General features: G+C 37.1%; 2 protein-coding genes across 6 annotated transcripts in view; both read left to right on the forward strand.

Annotated features, from left to right (window-relative positions):
* Nucleotides 1-17,340, forward strand: part of SGO2 (shugoshin 2) — a 30,381-nt gene extending 13,041 nt beyond the window's left edge. For 2 of the 3 annotated variants that reach the window (XM_079924492.1, XM_079924493.1), the window contains 4 exons: nt 3,490-3,698; nt 5,405-8,593; nt 10,050-10,200; nt 15,581-17,340. In XM_079924492.1, the coding sequence (XP_079780618.1) occupies nt 3,490-3,698; nt 5,405-8,593; nt 10,050-10,200; nt 15,581-15,596 (3,565 nt within the window). In that variant the 3' untranslated portion in view covers nt 15,597-17,340. Of the gene's footprint in view, nt 1-3,489; nt 3,699-3,816; nt 4,211-5,404; nt 8,594-10,049; nt 10,201-15,580 lie in introns of those variants that run through there. The other variant, XM_079924494.1, reaches the window with a different exon arrangement.
* Nucleotides 17,341-20,047: 2,707 nt separating this feature from the next.
* AOX1 (aldehyde oxidase 1) overlaps nt 20,048-21,723 on the forward strand; it is a 69,651-nt gene continuing 67,975 nt past the window's right edge. For 2 of the 3 annotated variants that reach the window (XM_079924058.1, XM_079924060.1), the window contains exons 1-2: nt 20,048-20,677; nt 20,869-21,703. In XM_079924058.1, coding sequence (XP_079780184.1) covers nt 21,608-21,703 — 96 coding nt within the window. In that variant the 5' untranslated portion in view covers nt 20,048-20,677; nt 20,869-21,607. The remainder of the gene's footprint in view (nt 20,678-20,868; nt 21,704-21,723) is intronic. The other variant, XM_079924059.1, reaches the window with a different exon arrangement.

Raw genomic sequence — 21,723 nt, forward strand, 5'->3', positions numbered from 1 at the left:
CAGTAATGCTAGCATCTTTGAACACTGACTCGACATTCCTGTGTCCTGCCTTTATGTTATTATTATGTATTTTCATTCTGCATATATTTTAATCCCACAAATTAACTACTTTCACTGTTTTGTGTAGTCAATATTCATTTCCAATTTCTTCATTTTGCTTCCTGCATTTTTTAATTGTATGCTCCTTTTTAATTGTATTTTATTTTTTGTTTTTCCAGCTTTATTGAGGTAAAATTCACAAATAAGCTTGCATTTTATTTCCTTCTGAAATAATTTTCCTTCTGCCTGAAGAAATCCTTTATTATTTAGTTCAGGTACTAGCAATGCATCCGCTCAGCTTTTATTTTTCTGGAAACATATTTATATCACCTTCATTTTTAAAGATTATGTTTGCAATGATAAAACTTTAGGTTATTAAATTTTAGCAATTTAAAGGTATTATTTCATTGTCTTCTGTCTTTACTGTTGAAAAGTTGGCACCGTTTCTGCAAGTTGAGGAAGTTCCTTTTTATTCTGGTTTGCTGAGAGTTTTAATAATGAATTTGTATTGAATTTTGTCAAATTTGTTTTTTCTGTATCTGTGGAGAGAATCATAACTTTTCTCCTTTGTTCTATTAATGTGACTTTGATTTGTTTAATGTTAAACCAACTTTACATTCCTAGAATAAATTCCACTTGGTCATGGTGTATAATAATGGTGTATTATTATTTCTATGTGTTGATGGATTTGATTTGCTAATAATTACTTAAAGAATTTTGTACTTATTTTCATAAGGAATATTGGTCTATAATTTTCTTATTATATATTTGATAGGTTTTGATAATGGTTATGCTGGCTTTGTAAAATGAGATAAGAAGCATTCCCTCTTCCTCCATTTTCTGAAAAAAATTGTACAATTGGTATTTCTTCCTTAAGTATTTGAGAGAATTCATAAGAGAAGTGGGTCAGGAGTTTTTAATTATTAATTTCATTTTTTAGATAGATATGGAGGGCTTTTCAGATTTTCTGTTCTTTTCAGGCCAACTTAGAAAATATTTGTCTTTTTAGAAAATTATCCATTTCATCTAGACAGTAAAGTTTGATCAAACTAGTTAGAGTATTGTCAATTTTACGGATCTCTTAAAAAAACTCAGCTTTTGGTTTCATTGATTTTTTTTTCTCAATTTTTTTTCGGTTTCATATTTCTTTGGTGTCTGCACCTTATTACTTCCTTTTTTCTACTTATTTTTTAAAAAATGAGATATAGTTCACATAACATAAAATTTCTCATTAATATGAAGTTTATTTTTTAAAGTATACAATGCAGTGGTTTTTAATATATTTACAAAGTTGTGCAACATTCACCACTTTCCAATTCCAGAATATTTTCATCACTCGAAAAAGAAAACCTATATCCATTAGTAGTCATTTCTCATCTCTTCTTCCCCAGCCCACAGCAACCACTAATCCACTTTCTGTCTCTATGGATTGCCTATTTTGGACATTTCATATGAATGGAATCACACAGTATGTCGCCTTTTGTGTCTGGCTTCTTTCACTTGGCATAACATTTTCAAGTTTCATCCATATTATAGCACGTATTAGTATTTCATTCCTTTTAATGACCGGTTAATATTCTGTGGTACGGATAAACTACGTTTTGTTTATCCATTTATCTGTTAATGAGCATTTGTGCTCTTTCCACTTTTAGACTGTGAATGAGTAATGGTACTATGAATATCCATATAAAAGTTGTTGTGTGGACATATTTTTCACTTTCTTGGGTGCGCCCTTACCAGTGGAATTGCTGGATCATATAACTCTATGTTTAACTTTTGGAAGAATTGGCAAACTGTTTTCCAAAGGTGCTGTACTGTTTTACATTCCCACCAGCAAAGTATTAGGGTTCCAATTTCTCCATATCCTCACTAACACTTGTTATTACCTATCCTTTTGATTATAGCCATCCTAGTGGATATGAAGTGGTATCTCACTGTGGTTTTGATTTGGATTTTTTGGGTGACTAATGATACTGAGCATGTTTTCATGTGCTTATTGGACATTTATTTATTTGGATCATTCTCTGTTGATTATCTTTTCTCTTGAGTTTGAATCATGTTTTTCTGTTGCTTCATATATTGAATAATATTGGATTGTACCCCCGACATTGTGACTCCTATGTTGTAGAAAATCTGGATTCAGGTATATTCCTCCAACAAGTTTGATGTTTTATTTTAGTAGATAAGTTACCTTATCTGAACTCAGACTTGTTAATACTTCCCTGTGATGAACAACATATGAAATCTCATTTCAGTTCTATAATCCTTAGCTGGGCCACTTGGAATCTTTCTCATATATGTGATTCAGGAATGAGCTAGAGATTTGGAGAGAGTTTATGCACAAAATTTGGGGCTTCCCTGTCTACTTTTCCTGTTTTTTCTCCCATCACACACACTTTACAGCAGTTGTAGTTGCCCTGAATTCTGACCTTGAACTAATAATAATAAGACTGGATTTCTAACTTCTAGAAAAGGTTGCACTGACTGAGGTTTGTAAACAGTGAGAAGCTCACCCTTTTTCTAAGTGCCAACCCCTCTTCTGTATCTAGTTGCTTTTTATTCACTCTCCAGTGACTTTGGGTAGTTGTTTTTTTTATATTTTGTCCAGAATTTATATTCATTATGTTTGATAAGGTTGATTCAATAGTAGCTATTTGGCCATTACCTGAAGCAGAACCTCTCCTCTGTAAAATAAGCAATTTTTGCTAACCTGTTTCTTCAAGTGGTATAGACATTTCTTCCCAATGGCTATTCTACTGATAGGTGCCTTTAAATTTTTAACAAATATTTTCTAGTATTTTCATTATCAATAATTTTTAAATATCTATGATTTGTTTGGCATACAAAGCAAAATCCTTATCATTGGAGCATATTACTCTTTCTTCTTTGAATTCAAAAAGGTCATTTTGTCTATTTCCATAGATTTCTTTTTCCCTCCATAGATTTAACTACTCTAGGAATATGGCTTTAGTTTACATGGATACCTTTTGGAAACATAGCAGACTTTATTACACACAAAACTTTACATACAAGTTGTACTTGTTTGAAACCAGAGGAAGAGTTTTGGGTTTTCCATAGAGTTAATTACAGGAAAATTATAACTATTATACACGAATATTTATAAGTATGTTTGAACTTTATTCATTTCATTAATTTTATTGTCCTAATAGCTCAACCAGTGATTATATCATTTATCTCCTTTTGGAGTCACTGGAGATAAGGGAATAAGAAGCATTCCTGTTTTACTCATCCGTACTATTAGAAACTACCTATTTCCTACCTTCATTGAACACAAAATGGTATCATTGCCTTCATTGAACACAAAATGGTATCAGGGTGGGTTTGTGGTTGGATCTTAAATAAATCGAATATAGAAAGAACTATCCATGTAATTTTCTAAATAATTTTTGTAAAATACAAAATTCCTCATTCATTCTTACTTGCTCTTAGGGTTCCATTAACTTCAAATGATGATGATGATGAAGATAAAGAAAAAAAGCAGTGTGACAATATCATGTCAAAGACATCACCTGATAGCCCCTCTTTGGTATCAACTCAGCATAACTTGGAATTGTTATTTCTTAAAGAAAATGATCAGAATGTTTGTGGTGTAAATGATTCCAAACACATTTCTTCTATTGTTGATATACTTCCCAAAGGTGAGATTTTTTTTTAAATTCATTTTGAGTGTCAGTATTAAATAGTTAACATTCATTGGATTTTCTTCTTGGGGGCCATCATGTATAAACAGTTAATAAGTTAGACTTCTTATGTTACAGATTTCCTAACTTCTACTATTTAAAATTTCTGGTGAAAAAATTAGTTTAAAGGTAAATATGCCAGGACTTCCCTGGTGGTACAGTGGTTAAGAATCTGCCTGCCAATGCAGGGGACATGGGTTCAGTCCCTGGTCCAGGAAGATCCCACATGCCATGGAGCAACTAAGCCCATGCGCCACAACTGCTGAGCCTGCGCTCTAGAGCCCGTGAGCCACAACTACTGAGCCCATGTGCCACAGCTTCTGAAGCCTGTGTGCCTAGAGCCTGTGCTCCACAATAAGAGAAGCCACTGCAATGAGAAACCCATGCACCGCAATGAAGGGTAGACCCCGCTCGCCACAACTAGAGAAAGCCCACGCGCAGCAACGAAGACCCAGTGCAGCCAAAAAAAAGTAAATATGCCAACAAATGTCAGGTCTACAGTGGCCTAATACTACTACTCTGGAAACAGTATTTAGAAGTGAGCTGGCCTAAAGAGCTTTTCTTGGTATCTTAGCTTATGAATTGAAAGACATGATATATTATTTAGTTATATCTTCTCTTTTTCAGAGATATAAAAATTGAGGTTCTAGATACGTGTAGTGACTTTTTCAAGATCATAACCAATTGGTGATAAAGCAAGAACTTGAGCCTAGGTGATGGTTGAGCAAGAAAAAATGATGACACTTAAATTTTAATTATGTGGTATTTTAAAATAATAATCCTGTGGTGTAGTCTGGTTTATATATTTGACATAGAATTTCAGATTGGGATATGGAACCATAACTATATTGAATTTGGAGTTTGAATTATTTTTCGTTTCTAAAAGGTATATGACTGTGTGTATATAATTTTTATAAACTTTAGCTACTTGCTGATAACATTTTGATAGTAATCCTTATCAGAGTTATCACTGTTACTTGGGTTCATTTCCCAGATTCCTCTCACTTAGAAACATATGTTAATGTTAATGGCTCTGTTGTTGGCTATTCTCCACTCTACTGCTGAGGCCAAGGCAGAGTGAATTCCCAGTATATATTTTCTGTAGATAGAAATGTAAAATGTGACTTATGACTACTCCATTCATTTCTACTTTATTTATTTGTTAAATATTTTTTTATTTTTGGCTGTGTCGGGCCTTAGTTGTGGCATGCGGGATCTTCATTGCAACATGTGGGATCCTCTGCTGTGGCACGCGGGCTTCTCTCTAGTTGTGGCACACAGGCTCCAGAGCACGTGGGCTGTGTAGTTGTGGCATGTGGGCTCTGTAGTTGGCAGCACGTGGGCTCTCTAGTTGTGGCCCACTTGCTCAGTAGTTGCAGCGCACGGGGTTAGTTGCTCCATGGCATGTGGGATCTTAGTTCTCTGACCAGGGGTTGAACTCTCATCCCCTGCATTGAAAGGCAGATTCTTAACCACTGGACCACCAGGGAAGTCCCCTACTTTATTTTTTATCAGCATAGATTCTTCATAATATTAGTATCTGAACAGAACACATTGTCAGAAATCCTTTCTCTGAAACAGTTTGATTCCTAATCTCATTTGTTTAAAATAATAAATTCCTTGTTACTACTTATTTCTGAATTTTGTTTCCCTTTATTTTATAGAAAGCCATTCCCACTCAGACCAAAGTTCCAGGAGTTCTCTAATGAGTGAGATGAAAAATGCCCAGTCAATGAGCCACAGAAAGAAGTCATCTCCTAGTAATGTGACTAAAAGGAAAAAACGTGTATCATCTTGGGAATCAAATAATCCTGCAGACACTCCCTGTGTAACAGATTTGGATCAACAACAGATTTCAAGTCCAATATTAAATTGGAATAATGAAATAAAAGATTGTACTAATGAAGCAAATATTAAAATGCAAAGAAACATAATGTGCCTTCCTGCCTCATCTGAGTCTGCAAGTGAACCTACTGCAGAGGGCCTGAATCCAGTTCAGGGTAATGATGACTTTCAATTGCAAAAAACTGTGTATGATGGTGACATGGATTTAACTGCTAGTGAAGTAAGCAAAATTGTTACAGTTTCAACAGGCATTAAAAATAAAAGAGATAATAAAAAACCAAATGATTGTGGAATAAAAACTTTCAGAAAAGTGAAAGATCCAAGCTCTGAAAAAAAGAGAGAAAGATCAAAGAGACAATTTAAAAATAGTTCAGATGTGAATATTGAGGACAAGATCAAAAATGGACTGGAAAGAAGATCTGTTGTCCTGGATGGCAAAGAGGATTCAGAAGAACCAAATTTTATTTTCAGTACTGAACAGCTGACTCAGTTGAACATGCCGAAGAAAATAACCCTTCACAATGGCTTTGATCAGGATGACAGACCAAGTACACAGTATAACAAAAAGAGGAAAATAATTCATGTAACAGATGATCAAGAGGAAATATACTCTTTCTCCCAAAGTTCAGATAAAGTCGAGCAGGACAGTAAATTTGATATGGGTCCTAGTTCTCTAGCTTATAAGAAAAGTAAAACTTCTAGACAGACATTTGTGATTCATACGTTAGAAAAAGATAACTTATTCCCAAACCAAAAGGTTAAAGAAACCACCTCTGAAAACCTAGGAGTCACAAGTGAATTTCAAACAGTTTATCTTTCCAGCAAAGATAATGGAAAGTTATGTGATTATGAGACCCAAAATATGTTAGATTTGAAAAAGCATGTCACTGATAGGCAACCTACTCAGCAAAATGAACCAAAAATAAATAAGAAGCTTAGGCAGAAAATAAATCGGAAGACAGAAATAATTTCTGAAATGAACCTAATACTTGGGGATAATGCCAAAGATGTGCAAGGCCCAGAAAAAGGTAACTTTTCCTTTCAAACCCAAGAGGATAAAGAAATCATCTCTGGAAACCTAGAAGTTTCAAATGACTTTCAAAAATCTGGTGTTTCCACTAGCAATAATGGAAACCTGTGTGATTGTGAGACCCAGAATGTATTGGGTCTGCAAAAGCAGATCACCGACGTGTACCCTGTTCAGCAGAATGAATCAAAAATTAATAAGAATCTTAGGCAGAAAGTAAATCGGAAGACAGAAATAATTTCCGAAGTGAATCTTTTAGATAATAACAGAAGTGGGTATTGCCCAGAAAAGGGTAACTCTTTCTTCCTAACCCAGGATAAAGAAGTTATCTCTGAAAACCTAGAAGGCACAAGTGCGTTTCAAACATCTGCTCTTGCTTCCAAAGATAGTAGAAACCTATATGATTATGACACTCAAAATGTTTTGGGGATGAAAAAGCATGTTTATGATATACAACCTGCTTGTCAAAATGAATCAAAAATAGATAAGAAGCTTAGGCAAAAGGTATGTCGGAAGACAGAAATCATTTCTGATATCAACCAAATATATAAGAATCATGACAAAGGAATGCATGACCCAGAAAAAGGTAATTTATTTTCTCTAACCCAGAAAGATAAAGAAATTATCCCTGAAAACCTAGAAGATGCAAATGAGTTTCAGATAGCTGATCCTTCCCTCAGAGGTAATAGGAATCCATGTGATTATGAGACTCAAAACCTTTTAGGTGTGAAAAAGCATGCTACTGATACTGGGAAGCAAAATGAATCAAAAATAAATGAGAGTCTCAGGCAGAAAGTAAGTCGGAAGACAGCAATAATTTTGGAAATGAACCAAAAAAATGAATTTAACGACAAAGGTATACATGACACAGTAAAAGGTGCCTTCTTTTCCCTAACCCCAAAGGATAAAGAAACCATTTCTGAAAACCTAGAAGTCACAAATGAATTTCAAACAATTTATCTTCCCACCAAAAATAATAGAAATTTATATAAGACCCAGAATATGTTGGATTTGAAAAAGCATGTCACTGATAAGCAACCCGCTCAGCAGAATGAATCAAAAATAAATAAGCTTAGGCAGAAAGTAAGTCGGAAGACAGAAAGAATTTCTGAAATGTACCGGATATATGAGGATAATGATAAAGATGTGCATGGCCAAGAAAGCTATACAAAAGATCTTAATTTTAAAATAAATAAATCTAAACAAAGACTTGAAGGCCAAGGTATTAGTGGATACTGTATGGAAATCAACAGTAATGAAAAAGAAAATTGTGGTCAAATTTCAAATCCTTACAAACCAGTTAAAAAGCATGGGGAAGAATCATCAGGCAAGGCAAAGAACATTTTGGCAAAAGGTAACAACAAACCTATTTTGCACTTAACAGGTTCTTCACAGACGTCTGTCTCCTTAGAACTAGGTTTAAAACACACTACTGATGAGACAGATTCTGACCCTGGAAACCAAATGGAACTACATAAGAATCCAAAGCAAAGCACTACAATGCTGAATAAAAAGAGAGAGATCCCCTTCATGGAAGTGACAAAGGAAGGAGAGTGCCAGGTCAAAAAAATAAATAAAATGACATCCAAATCAAAGAAAAGGAAGACCTTCGTAGATCCTTCTCCAGATAGTCATGAACTAATGGAGATAATATCTGACACCATTCAGGGAATATCAGTTGAATCTGAATATGCTGTTAAGGAAAAAAAATTGGAAAATGAGGAAATTGTCAAAATTAAGCCAGACTTTCACACAAAAATGTTGAAATCTTTATCTCAGATATGTTCACCTAACAGACAAGATTCTTCCTTTAACAGTGTTCCTGAGGGTTCAAAACCTTTGAGTATTTCTTCTAGTAAAAATCTGAAAGAAAATTTTGCTCTGGAGAGCTCACCCGTCTTTCAAATAAGTGATGATGTGCATGAGAAGATGAAAAAGATGAATTTTAAAGTCAACCAAAGAACACAAAGATCAGAAATAGGTATGTCCATACCTGAAGTGATCAAGTTTCAAAATTCTATATAGTTTTTCATTTAACCAGTAAAGCCTTTCCTGTTATAACATTTTTATGGAATTTTAAAACAATGTATAATTGTGTAGCCCGATCTGTAGAAGCAATATGGAGGAATTTAAAGAAAGTTTAATACTTTGAGAAGATAACAGTGAGAGTGGCTTGGACATTTATACACTAAAAAATGTATTTGGCCTTTAGCACAAAGTTGTCTGATAATGACATTAGGCAGATAATTTCATTTTTCATAGTTTTGAAGGAAATTGGCTGCTTTAAATGTATATAATAATGAATTGCCCTGGTTTGATTTTACCAAAGACAATTGCAAATTTCTTAAGGTTGGGACTCTCTCCAATAGCATATATTTAATATGATCAAAACTTATTCTAGGTATTTTAGAAGATTAAAAAATAATACCAACTCCCTTTCCTCAGAGTACATGTATGGAAAAGTAACAGGTACAGTGTTTAAATATGGCAAATGCTTTAATAAAACCACACATGTTAAGGGATATAATGACGGGGAATAATTTTGGCTAGAGGAATCTGCAGAGGCATCATCAAATAGATAGCATTTTAAGCCCAAAAGCATAGGTAGGATTTTTACCTTTAGTGTTTATTTCTTATTTTCCCCAGTTATTAAAATAATACTCACTCATTGCAGAAAATTGAAAGTAGAGAATCAGAAAATAGTAGAAAAAACAATCACCCAGAAGAACTGCAGTCAACATTTTGGCATATGCATGCAGGCTTGAATCTATGCATTTTAAAATATATACTTGAAATCATTCTATATATAACATTACTTACCTCACTTTTTCCCCTTAACATTGACATTCTTTTGTTATTAGCAATTTTGCAACATTAGACATTCCCATGTCAATTAAAGTTTTCTACTGGGAGCCTAACATTTCAATGTACGTATGTAGAACACTAGGATTTTTATGGATAAGACTTCATGTAAAGGGAATACTGACGCAAAAGAAGTGCCAAGGTCTAGAGTTGCAGGACATTTTAGAGACTGGTGAGCCGTCTTTCATCTCTGTTCCTCATGGTGCCTTTCATAGCGTGAGCAGTCGATGACAAATGTTGAATGAATGTGCAGTAATTTGCATGATTCAGTGACTAGAGTTGAATTCATGAAGAATTTCTGTCAGCCTAAATGTGATTTCAGAATAAAAATATTGCAGGCTACTACTTTGCTAGTTTGTCTTAAATGGTAGGTCTCTTTTCCTCTCATTATTGCTAGAAAAAAACTGATTTACAGATAATTTCAGTGCTACTTTTGTAAAACTTAAAGTTATAACTTGATTATTAAGTTTAAAAATTTGCTACCAATAATTTACAAACCAGTAAATATCCTATGTGTAGTTCCATATCTCTATATATACTGTTAAAAATATTTTTGAAAACAATACTCCTTTCAGGTATTAGAATGCTACAGGACTTGACAAATACCAGTTTTGTTTCAAATAACACTGCTAAATCTGAAAACAAGTTAGAAGATCTATCTTCGGAGCTGTCAAGCCGAAGAAGAAGGTGTACTCCTCTCTCTTTAAAAGAGCCAAGTCTCAAAGGGTGAGTATTCAATGACATAAAAGCGATTTCAGTGCAGTACTGTAAAATACGTGCTTTCAAAAAGATTCCTGCCTGAATTAGTATTTGAACACTTCTGAGTATCAGTGAAGCATGTATTGTTGACATGTAACAACCACAGTATGATCTGGGTAAGATTTGAAGAAATGTCTTCTTTTATTCTTTGAACAGGCTTAAAAGGTTTTTTTTGTTGCCTATAATTTGCAAACCTCATTATTTGTTACCCCCATTTATTGATTCAGAGTGTTTATATGTCCTTTGGCCTCAAAGAATAATAGTCCTTTTTCTTTTTCTTTTAAACCTCAAACATATACCCCCAAAGAGGGAATAGTACTCCCCCCACCATTTATCCATCCCTCAGCTTTGAGAGTTACCAATATTTTGCCATATTTACTTCCACTATCTGTTTTTTGTTGTTGTATCTTTAAAGCAAATCCCTAATATTGAGTCATTTAATTCCTAAAACACTTCTGTATATATCTCTAGAATATAAAAACTTAACAAAACTGGACAACAATGATCACAACTAACAAAATTATCAATAATTCCTCACTGTCATCTAATAGCAAATCCCAATTCACATTTCCTTGATTATCTCAAAAAATGTCCAAATGCCTTTTACATATGTTTTATTCAGAATCTTATTTTTCCAAGGATAAATGAAGTTGCTATTTCAGATAACCTGATCATATTTGAGATGGTATTTCCAAAAGGATAGAGAGAAATATCCTCAAATTTTCTCTTTGCATTTGTTTCAGTGTTTGCTTCTATAAAATTAAAAACATTGATCGTTTTTGACAGGTATTTTAAAACAATAACCAGCAGGTGGCAGCAATGCAAGAGAGGGTGCAAGAGAAGCCAGTTAACCAAGGGCTTTTTTAAAAAACAGCTTTATTGAACTATAGTTCACATTGTCGTATGTTTCACTCATTTAAATGGTACAATTCAGTGGGTTTTAGTAGATTCACAGATACGCACACCATCACCACAGTCAATTTAAGAACGTTTCTTCATTTCAAAAAGAAACCCCATGCTCTTTAGCTGTCACTCCTGTATCTCCCAGCCCTAGACAACCAACCGATCACCTACTTTCTGTCTCTATAGACATCCTCTTCAGACATTTCATATGAATGAAATCATATAATATGTGGTCTTTGTGACTGGCTTCTTTCACTTAGCATAATGTTTTCAAGGTTCATCCCTGTTGTAGCATGAATGAGTAGTATTTCATTCCTTTTTATGACTAAATAAAATATTCTATTGTATATATACACCACATTTTATTTATCCGTTTGTCTTTTGATGATCATTTAGTTGTTTCCACCTTTTGGCTATTATAAATAATGCTCCTATAAACATTTGTGAGTTTTTTTGTGTACATATGTTTTCATTTCTCTTGGGTATTTGCCTAGTCGTGGAACTGCTGAGTCATATGTTAGCTATGTTTAATCGTTTGAGGAACTGCTAGACAGTTTTCCAAAGCTGCCGTACCATCTTATAGTCCCACCAACAGTGGGACTCCGTTGGGTCCTGATTTCTCTATATCCTCACCAGCACACTTGTTATTATTTGACTTTTTGATGCTTCTAGCCATACTAGTGAGTGTGAAGTGGTATCTTATTATGGTTTTGGTTTTCAGTTCCCTAATGACTAATGATGTTGAGCATCTTTTCATGTGCTTATTGGACATTTTTATATCTTCTTTGGAGAAATGTCTATTCAGATCCTTTGCCCTTTTTTCAGTTGGGTTATCTTTTTCCTATTGAGTTGTGAGTTAAACTTTTTATTTTGAACTAATTTTATACTTACCAAAAAGTTGTAAAAATAGTAAGAGGTTTCTCATATGTTCCTTACCCAGCTTTTCCCAATTCTAACATCTTACATACCTATACTACAATTATCAAAGCTAGAAAATTAGCAGTGGTACAATACAAGATCTGGGCACTAGGTATTCTCACTGCTTATGTTGTGTTGTATTATCTGTTGTTGCATAACAATATTATCATAAACCTGGTGGCTTAAAACAACACACATTTATTTTCTTTTGGTTTCTGTGGACCAGGAATCTGCACTTAGTTAGCTAAGTTGGGTACTCTGCTTAGTGTCTCACAAACCTGTAATCACAGTGTCATCCAGGCTGATTCTCGTCCGGAGGCTCTCCTGGGGGAAAATCCGCCTCCAAGGTCACACAGATTGTTGGCAGAATTCATTTCCTTGTGGTTATAGGACAGAGAGCCCCAGCTTTTTTGCTGTTGGCTGGAGGCTATCCTCAGCTCCTAGAGACCACCATTAGCTCCTTGCCCCATGGGCCTCCCAACATGGCCACTTACTTCAAAACCAGAGAGAGTCTCTAGAGCAAATCCTCTGGCAAGATGGAGTGCTATAAAATGAAACATATACTCAAAAGGGAGACACCCCATCACTGTTGCCATTTCTGTTGGTCAGATGCAAGTCACAACTCCTGTCCATACTCAAGGAAAGGGTATTATACAAGGGCATGAACACCAGTAGGCAGGGATCGTGGCGGGGTCCTCCACAGAGTCTCTCTACCACAGGGACAATTGATATTAGGCCCCATCAGCAGACAGAGCTAGGAAATGTATGTATTATACTAATCCATGAATATGCATACTTTTATATTTATCTATCTGTGTGTATAGTGAAAACCTTGAGTTTAGACTGATACCTCTGATTCCTGTTCAACATCACAGGGTTCATTTTAGCTTTGCTTATTTGTAATTTCTTTCTCTATTGGTAAGTAGCTTGGCTCTCATTATCTATAACATATTTATTTATTTATTTGTTTGTTAAATTCTAGCATACACATAAAGTAGTTTCAGAATTGCTGACCCATATCCCTATGAGAAACATACTAACTAGATCATAACATTTAGGTACAGTTCTTTTTGTCTTAGGTTAGTTCTTTTCTTACCACCCACCTTCAACATAATTATGTTATTCATTTGTTATTGTTTGTATTCCATTTTCTTCTCCCACATCTTGGTAGGTTTAGTCATTTACTTTTGGAGTATGTGAGTCATTTCTTGGGTTGTACAAGTCAGGGCTATACAAAGTGGTATATGCAGAGAAGTGTCAACTACTTTCATTCCTGCTACCCCATTCCCTTTACCCCTCCTTTCTATCCTATTTTCACCACCTCCTGTGGATAATCAGTTCCTTTAGTTTCTGGTTTATTGCCCCTGTGTTTCTTTTGCACAAATGAGCAGATATATGTATATCACCCTTTTTCTTACATAAAGGTAGCATACTTAACTACTTTTTTGGGCTTTGCTGCTTATCATTTAACAGTATGTTCTGGAAATCACTCCATATCAATTTGTAGAGACTTTTCTCATTCCTTTTTACTGCTGAATAATAATTAATTCTTTTAAAAGAGCTACCTATTCTAAACTAAATATAGCAAAATGCTGTAATGAAATAGTATTCTATTTTAGTTTAGATCTTCTGGGCATGCAGATTATCTGGTAATCAGTTTAGTTGGCAAAATTTTTTTTTTTGCGATTCGCGGGCCTCTCACTGTTGTGGCCTCTCCCGTTGCGGAGCACAGGCTCCAGACGCGCAGGCTCAGTGGCCATGGCTCATGGGCCCAGCTGCTCCGCAGCATGTGGGATCTTCCCGGACCGGGGCACGAACCCATGTCCCCTGCATCGGCAGGCGGACTCTCAACCACTGCGCCACCAGGGAAGCCCAGCTGGCAAAATTTTTAAAAGCAAATATCACAATGTACATTAGTATAAATACTAAGAGTAATAACAATCCAGCTGCTGTTTTTTTCCTTTTGGATTGGGAATGGCATGCAGCAGGTACATCACAGCTTTTGATAGGCCCCCACTGAGGATAAATCCTGATGGAAACTGCTTACAGTATATTATGGAGTGGTCATCATAGGCATTGAGAGTAGAGGCAGCAGGAGTTACCAGGAAGGTAATACAAGTATATTTTTTAAAGTCTTTATCTCTTAAGTCCCAAAGTACTGAATATAACAAAAGGGGACATTTTAAATAGTAAAAGCCCTAATCTACAAAGAGTATGTAATAGTTATGATATTTATGTACCAAATAGCAGAACAACTACTTTTATGAAGCAAAAACTACAGGAGATACATGGAAACAGATAGGAACACACTAATAAGTTTTAATATACTCAGTATAAAACAAATAAAGTGGGCAAAAAATAAGTAAGGAGATGGAAAGTCTAAACAACATAATGAATAGGGTAAATCTTATGTATACATATCAAGCTCCACACTCTGATAAGAGAGAATACATATTCCTCTCAAGTGTTCATGGCACAATTACAAAAGCATATCCACACCATGCTATGAAAAACATATACCATGACTGAGTAAGGTTTATTCCAGGAATGCAAGGTTGGTTCAGTATTAGAAAACCTATCCTCATATACCATATTAATAAACCTAAGAAACTAAAGCATATGATTCTTTCATAGATGCTGAAAAAAGCCTTTGACGAAATTCAACAGTCACTCATGATTAAAACACTCGATAGACATTGAGGGATACTTTCTTATAATGATAAATTGTATATACATACCTTAATCCTAAAGGCAGTATCTTGTTTAATGAGGAGACAATGGAGGTATTTCCATTTAAATTAGGAAAAAGGCAAGAATGCCCACTGTTTCTGCTACTATTCAACAAGGGATTGATGAACTCAATTCAAAATGGTGGTTTCTTCTCAGGAGATGAGAGAACTGTGATCTCGTCTCACAAAAAGGAGCACACTGGAAAGGGGCACACTGGAGGCTTGTGAGGTGTGGTAAGAGTTTATTTTTTAACCTGGGTGTAGGTGTATCAGCATTTATTTGAGTTTTTAAATTGTACATTTTGGGCATCCCTGGTGGGCAGTGGTTGAGAGTCCGCCTGCCGATGCAGGGGACATGAGTTCGTGCCCCGGTCCGGGAAGATCCCACATGCCGCGGAGCGGCTGGGCCCGTGAGCCATGGCCGCTGAGCCTGCACGTCCGGAGCCTGTGCTCTGCAACCAGAGAGGCCACAACGGTGAGAGGCCCGCATACCAAAAAAAAAAAAAAAAAATTGTACATTTTTATATATTCTTATATGTATGCTAAAGTTCATTAATAAAAAGGAAATATATAGTAAATCATGAAATGTGTAAAATCTATGTTGATTAATTTCTCTTAAACCTTATTTATAATTCCCATTATCATAGAGTATTTTAAATATATGACGAAGCTTTGTGGTTTGAGGAAACTGCTTTCTACTGGTATGATGCAGCAATTTTCCTCTCCATACTTTGCAGCAAAAGCATTAGCTTTAGGTTGTTATTATTGTTAATCTTCCTTTTTTTCCTACTTTGCAGGAAGATGAGAAGATGAGTGAATTTATACATTCTGGTTTTTCTGAATTCTCAAACCATAACAAGTCAAAACAAGGGTATACCTAAGATCAAGAAGATGAAACGTATGACAAAAAGTTTTGGGGTTTTTTTTCTTTTTCATTTTCTGCCTTTTCATGGAGTGTTTATTCTTATGTATAGATAATATGCATAAAATAGCTATTTTGTAATACTAACCTTTTAAAATTATTATGGTCATCCTATAACATCTTCCTGCTCATTTAAGCTCCTTTCAACCAAACAACCTTTAAGTAAACAATAGCTATTAGCCTTTTAACCAAATAAAATGTATTATAAATACTTTTGTATTGGTTACCTTGTTGTACACCAAGCTATCTTGTTTTGTTTTGTTTTTAAAACCATTCAGTAAATGTGAACACCTGTAAGATTTTAAAAGTCACCTTCTGCCCTGGCCAGTTGTCTTTCACCCTTCGTTCTTCAACTTTCAAGATTACTTCTTCAATTGCAGCTTCTGTATTACTTCCATTATATGTAATCTGATGAGGGGTTGGCTGAGGGGTTAACCTCTCAGGCTCTTTTGAATTTGGTTTTTATAACTTTAAGTAGTAAATCCTATTCCTATCTGAGATTAATGAACATAGCTTACTGTATTCAGATGACTAGTCAAATTCTATTCTGCCTATATGGAAAAGTTTTCTTAGACAATATCCGACAACGAAAAGGGTGGGCCCAGAAATCTGCATTTTTAACAAACACTGCAGATAATTCTGGGGCAGATTGTCCTAGGACCAAACTTTGAGAAACTGCTGTAGGACTACAGAGTCCCACAGAACTTACTCATTATCAACAGTGTTGGCTGAATGGAGGCTAGAGGCTTTATTAAAGGAACAGTTTACACAGTGGTTAAGAGCTTGGCATCCTGACAGTCTGTTCCTTTCCTGTACTCCTATTACTTTAAGGCTTCAGACCTCCTAGAGTCATTCTCTGGTATTATGTTTCCTATTGTTTAGTTCTATTTTTTTCTCTTTTCCATGAGGTTTGTCTTTTCTTTTTTTCTGTTCCCATGCAAATTATTTTTCATTGTATGTATCACACTTATAAACCTTTTCTTTTATTGTTGGCGGAATTTGGTCACAGCAAGAAACAAATTTCCTATTCCCATATTATAAAGACATTTACCCATGGTTCCATTTTGTTTTTACATTTAAATTTCTGATTCATATGGATTTTGTTTCATGGTGTGAGATAGGAATGCAATTTTGACCTTTTTCCAAATGATTCCCCATTAATTAAAAAGTCTGTGTTTTCCACTACTGATTTGAAGTGCCGCCTTTTTCAATGTTGTATTTCCATGTACACTTACATTTATTTCTCAATTTTCTGTTCCCTTTACTTGTCTGTGTTTCTTTTGATGCCCCACTACCATCCTCTTTAAATTATAGAGACTTTGTGGGAGTTTCAAAGTTTCCCTCATGGATGTTTTCCACATTTCTTGATGCCTAGGCATTCTCTCTTTTTTCCTGGTAATATAAATGGGAAATAAACTCTGTTATTGTTGCAGTATTTTCTAGATCTATCTCCTGAAAACCAAGCTATCTTTACTCCCTTTTTCTCCCCAATTCTTAATGCCTCTTGTTGCTTTCTCTTGTCTAATTGCATGGCTGCTACCTTATGTTAAATGTTAAATAGCAGTGACAATAGTGGGTATCCTTGTCTTGTTCATGATTTTCATGGGAATGCCTCTGGTTTTATCCCATTAAGTAAGATGCTGTGGTTCTGTATGTTATAATCACATTAAACTATTGATTATTATTTTATTGAGTGCTTTTTAAAAAAATTATGAATGAATGTTGTTTTGTCAAGTGACTTTTGGCGCTGATGGAGACTATTAGTTAGGGTCCAGCCAAGAGATAAAAACCACAGATATACTGGGCTTCCCTGGTGGCGCAGTGGTTGAGAGTCCGCCTGCCGATGCAGGGGACGCGGGTTCATGCCCCGGTCCGGGAAGATCCCACATGCCGCGGAGTGGCTGGGCCCGTGAGCCATGGCCGCTGAGCCTGCGTGTCCGGAGCCTGTGCTCCGCAACGGGAGAGGCCACAGCAGTGGGGGGCCCGCGTACCACAAAAAAACCCCCACAGATATAAATTGTTAACCATATTCTAGAGAACTGAACAAGAACTGAAAAGGCAAAAGGGACTAGGGGAGTATCATAGAGGAAGTAACTATGGGAAGCACCCACCATCTCTGAGGCTGAGGGAACACAGAGAAAAGGATGGAAGTATTGAAACTTAAAGACTTAGAGGAAGACTTTCAGGAAGACTTTAAAGGCTTAGAGGACTCTAGGGGGAGGGTGTGCAACTGGTTGGTGCTGTTTCCCTGAAGGGCTACACAAGACTGGTCCGATAATGTGGAAAAGCCGCGAATTGGAGCCAGCTGTGGCTGCTGAAGTCAGTTGTTCCCGCCGCGTGAACCACTCTGTGGTGACCCTGACAGGAACAGGAAGCAAACAGGAACAGCAAATGTCCCTCTCCTCCATCCTTCCAGTTCCCCTCTATCACCTATCGCCAGAGACTGGAAGGGAACCTGGCAAAGGAGAAATGTGGTTTGTCAAGGCTTAGCCTTAAAGTGGAGTAGAGAAGTGTGGATTTGAAGTCAAAACATAATAGCTTAATATGAATCAGCACAAAAGAGATATATGATTATACTCCTTTGATATATTCACATAGTGAACTATATTCATTAATTTGTTGATCCTGAAACAAATTCTTGCTCTTGTGGAATAAACCCCACTTTTTAATGTGTGCCAGCTCTTGTCTCAACTCTAAGCCCATCTCTCTATACTTTGCCGTGTGATGCCAGAACTCTGCAAATCACGTTTCTTCTTTGCTAGCTGACTTTGAAGCTTCTGTCAATAGGGGACGATAGAAGGAAAGTCATGTGAAATCTGAGTGCCCACTGACCCCCGGAAGCCCTTTTCCTACATCCTGAGGTATTAACAGCAGCTGAGCAGTGCCCTCCCCTCAGAGGTCTCCTCTTAAGTTTCCAAGTTCTAATAATCCCAGCCGCTTCCTTTTTTCCCCGGGGAGGTTCCTGTTCATTGCTGGAGGGAATGCAAAATGATACAACATTTATAGAAAAGGTTTTGACAATATCTAGCAAAATTATTCAATACATATGCATATAAAATCATTTGACGCAGCAATCCCACTTTTAGGAAACTATACCAAAAATTCTCTTGAAAAGAATACAAAAATTTCACTATGGTATGGTTTGTAATAACAACAACAAAAAAGGAACAACATAAGTAGCAATAGGGAGCAGCTAACTTGAAAAACAAGTGAAAATGAAAACTATCAAGATGGTGACAAACACAGAGATAACTGACCTTAGAAAAAGAATTTTAAATATGTATCTTTATTAGGGTATACTCTAAGAATAAAAGAACTGTAAAGAAATCTTAAACTTTTATTCACTAACCTTATTGTGGCCATAGTATTGATGTGGTTGTTTTGAAATCGATCTAAGGACAAGATAAAGCAATTATGTTGAAGTTTTAGAACCAAGATTTTTGGCATAAGCGAAAAGAGATACAATTGTAAAACCCAAGATGGTTAAAAAAAATTGAACCTGAATTAAATCAAGGCTTTAGATCCGTAAGCAGGGTACAAGAAGTCAGTAGCATGGAGGAACAAAGAACACCAGGGAGAAGCAACCAGTCACATTCAAAATGTGGTTCATTCTATAGGACAACTGACCTAGGTTTCTTCTTCAAAGCGTTGATAGCTTTAGAAAGGAGGAGTGGATGAGGAGACTATTCTAGATTTTAAAAGACTGAAGAGACAACAAGGACGTACATCAAGTAGAAACCAAATGTAAAAAGACATTTTTTTAAGACACTGGGAAATTTGAAGATATTAAAATACTCATTTTGTTATATTTGATAATGGCATTTTCCTTTGTAAGAACAAAAATTTTAATGTATACTGAAGTATTTAGGGGTAAAATAATGTGCTTGACATTGGCTTTAAAATACTCCAGAAGAGACATGGGAGTGTGGCAAAATCTTGCGAATTTTTAAAGCTCAGTGAGTCAGGTGTATGGGGATGCTAGTTGTACTCTTTTATGTACAAATTTTAGAAATTTTCACAATAACGTATACATTTACATAAATGAGATGGCAAATGTTCTAGGTATGTTAAGAGAAGTCTGGAAAAGAGTGTGAGTCCATTTGAGCTTTTAAAAGGTGTTATAGTGCAGATTTCAAAAATGTAAAAATAGACCCAGAAAGTTAACAGTGGTAAGTTCTAAGTTGTGGACACAGGTGACTTTTCTTTTTATGCTTTTCAGTATTTTCCAAGTTTTATTTTTAAAAAGTTTTTCAAGATGTTTTACATCACTATTGACACTCATCAGATAAACTTTATAGTGATTTACTGGATAAACTGAATAACGATAAAACTTAAAAAAGATAGTTTATATCAAGGTAGCTCTTGATACAAAAAACTGGAATAATTGTTTGTAAAACTGTGAGGTAAAGTTGTAAAACCATCCATTGTCCTTAAGTTTCTTTCCTGCAAAGCTGGAATGAATGTGATTGTTTATCAACTGTTAAAAGCACAGGATGAGGCAGGCGTGGTGGCAGGAAAGGTACAAAAAAAAACCCTACTGTTCCCAGACTTCAAATCTAGCTGGAAAGCCATTAAAATACGTACTAATATAAGAGACCGTAGAGTCACAGGACCCGCCCTACCTGCTAAGAGGCGGGGGAGTGGGGCGCAGACGCCCACCGCCGCAGGCGAGGGAACGAGGGTCTCAGCCAATGGTCTCAGGCCGGAGGGGGCGCGGCGGTGACGTCCTGATATCCGGGGGGAGAGCTTCCCTGGCCGGGCGCTCACCGCACTTTGGATTTTAATTGGGACTTTATCCCTCGGCGGTGGCTGGACTTTAGGCCTCTGCAGCCCGGTCTGCGTCGTCGTGTCGGGTCCCAGGTGCCGGCGACTCTTCCTCGGGATCCTCGGACCGCGGGCCTGCGCGGTGGGACCGCGGGACGCCACCATGGACGGGACGACCGAGCTGCTCTTCTACGTGAACGGACGCAAGGTGAGCGCGCCCCGGGGCTGCCCGGCCGGTGCCGCCGGGCCTCCCCGGTGCTGGAGCGCTGCTCACGCGCCGGGCCCTCGGCTGCACGCGGGTTTGCCTGCGCGTCGGGGCACGGAAAGGATGCGTCTTAAGGGACTGCCTGGATCTTTGGGTTCCGCTTTCCTCATGTTCCTTTTTCCTCTCCTTCCAAGACGCACAGTAGCAACCGCACCCCATCCCATAAACAGGAAGAGAAATGACTGTCCTTATTCAGCAGAGTCAGCGCTCCCAAATCTTCCCTCCGTCAAACCCACCCCCAAACGGGAACGTCTTTCATTAGGCTTCAGCTCTTGGGTGTGTTTGGATGAGCAGAGAGCGGTTTGGAGTCAGGACAGGACCACAGAGATGAATTCATTGAGATCTCTCACTCCCATCGTTTCCAAAGTCACAGCTAGTTCCTGGCAGCACTGAGCCGACACCCTCCTCTGGGGACTCGAAGGTCCTTAGTGGGTCCACTGCTGGCGCGGCAGCTGCCCTCTCAGAAGCCGTGCTGGCTCTGCAGATCCTCTGGGGCAGTTCCAGCGATTGTCCGATGTTTGGAGGCAGCAAAGTGCCCGGGGAATCCTTTAAAACACTCCCACGGACGTGACCATAGATTGCTCACTCTTCATGTTGTCCCAGCATATTGCCGCCACTTTGCAAGGGGGAAACTGAGGCAGGAGTGTTAAAGGGCTTCCTGAAGAGCAGACAAAGGAGCAAGGGCCGTGATAGCGGCCTTTCCACACGCCAGCGCCTTCAGAGCCGCCCTGTGATCCCTTGGGCCGGGATAGGCCGACTTTCCCTGACTGGCACAGGGACTCACCAGAAAGCTAAGGAAGGTCAAGCGTCAGGGCCTCTCACTTGTGAAGCCTCTTCTAAAGCCCTGAGCCTAATTTCAAATTTGGATTTTGTATGATTTTTCTTAAAGAGGATTCCCTCCCCCAAACTGTGCAAGTTCTAGGCTCTATAAAACCTTCCTCTGTTCCTGCTGCCTGGATTCCACCCTGGGTAAGATGAGCTTGTTTTTC

This window comes from Stenella coeruleoalba, assembly GCF_951394435.1.
Source record: "Stenella coeruleoalba genome assembly, chromosome: 6".
NCBI lineage: Eukaryota > Metazoa > Chordata > Mammalia > Artiodactyla > Delphinidae > Stenella > Stenella coeruleoalba.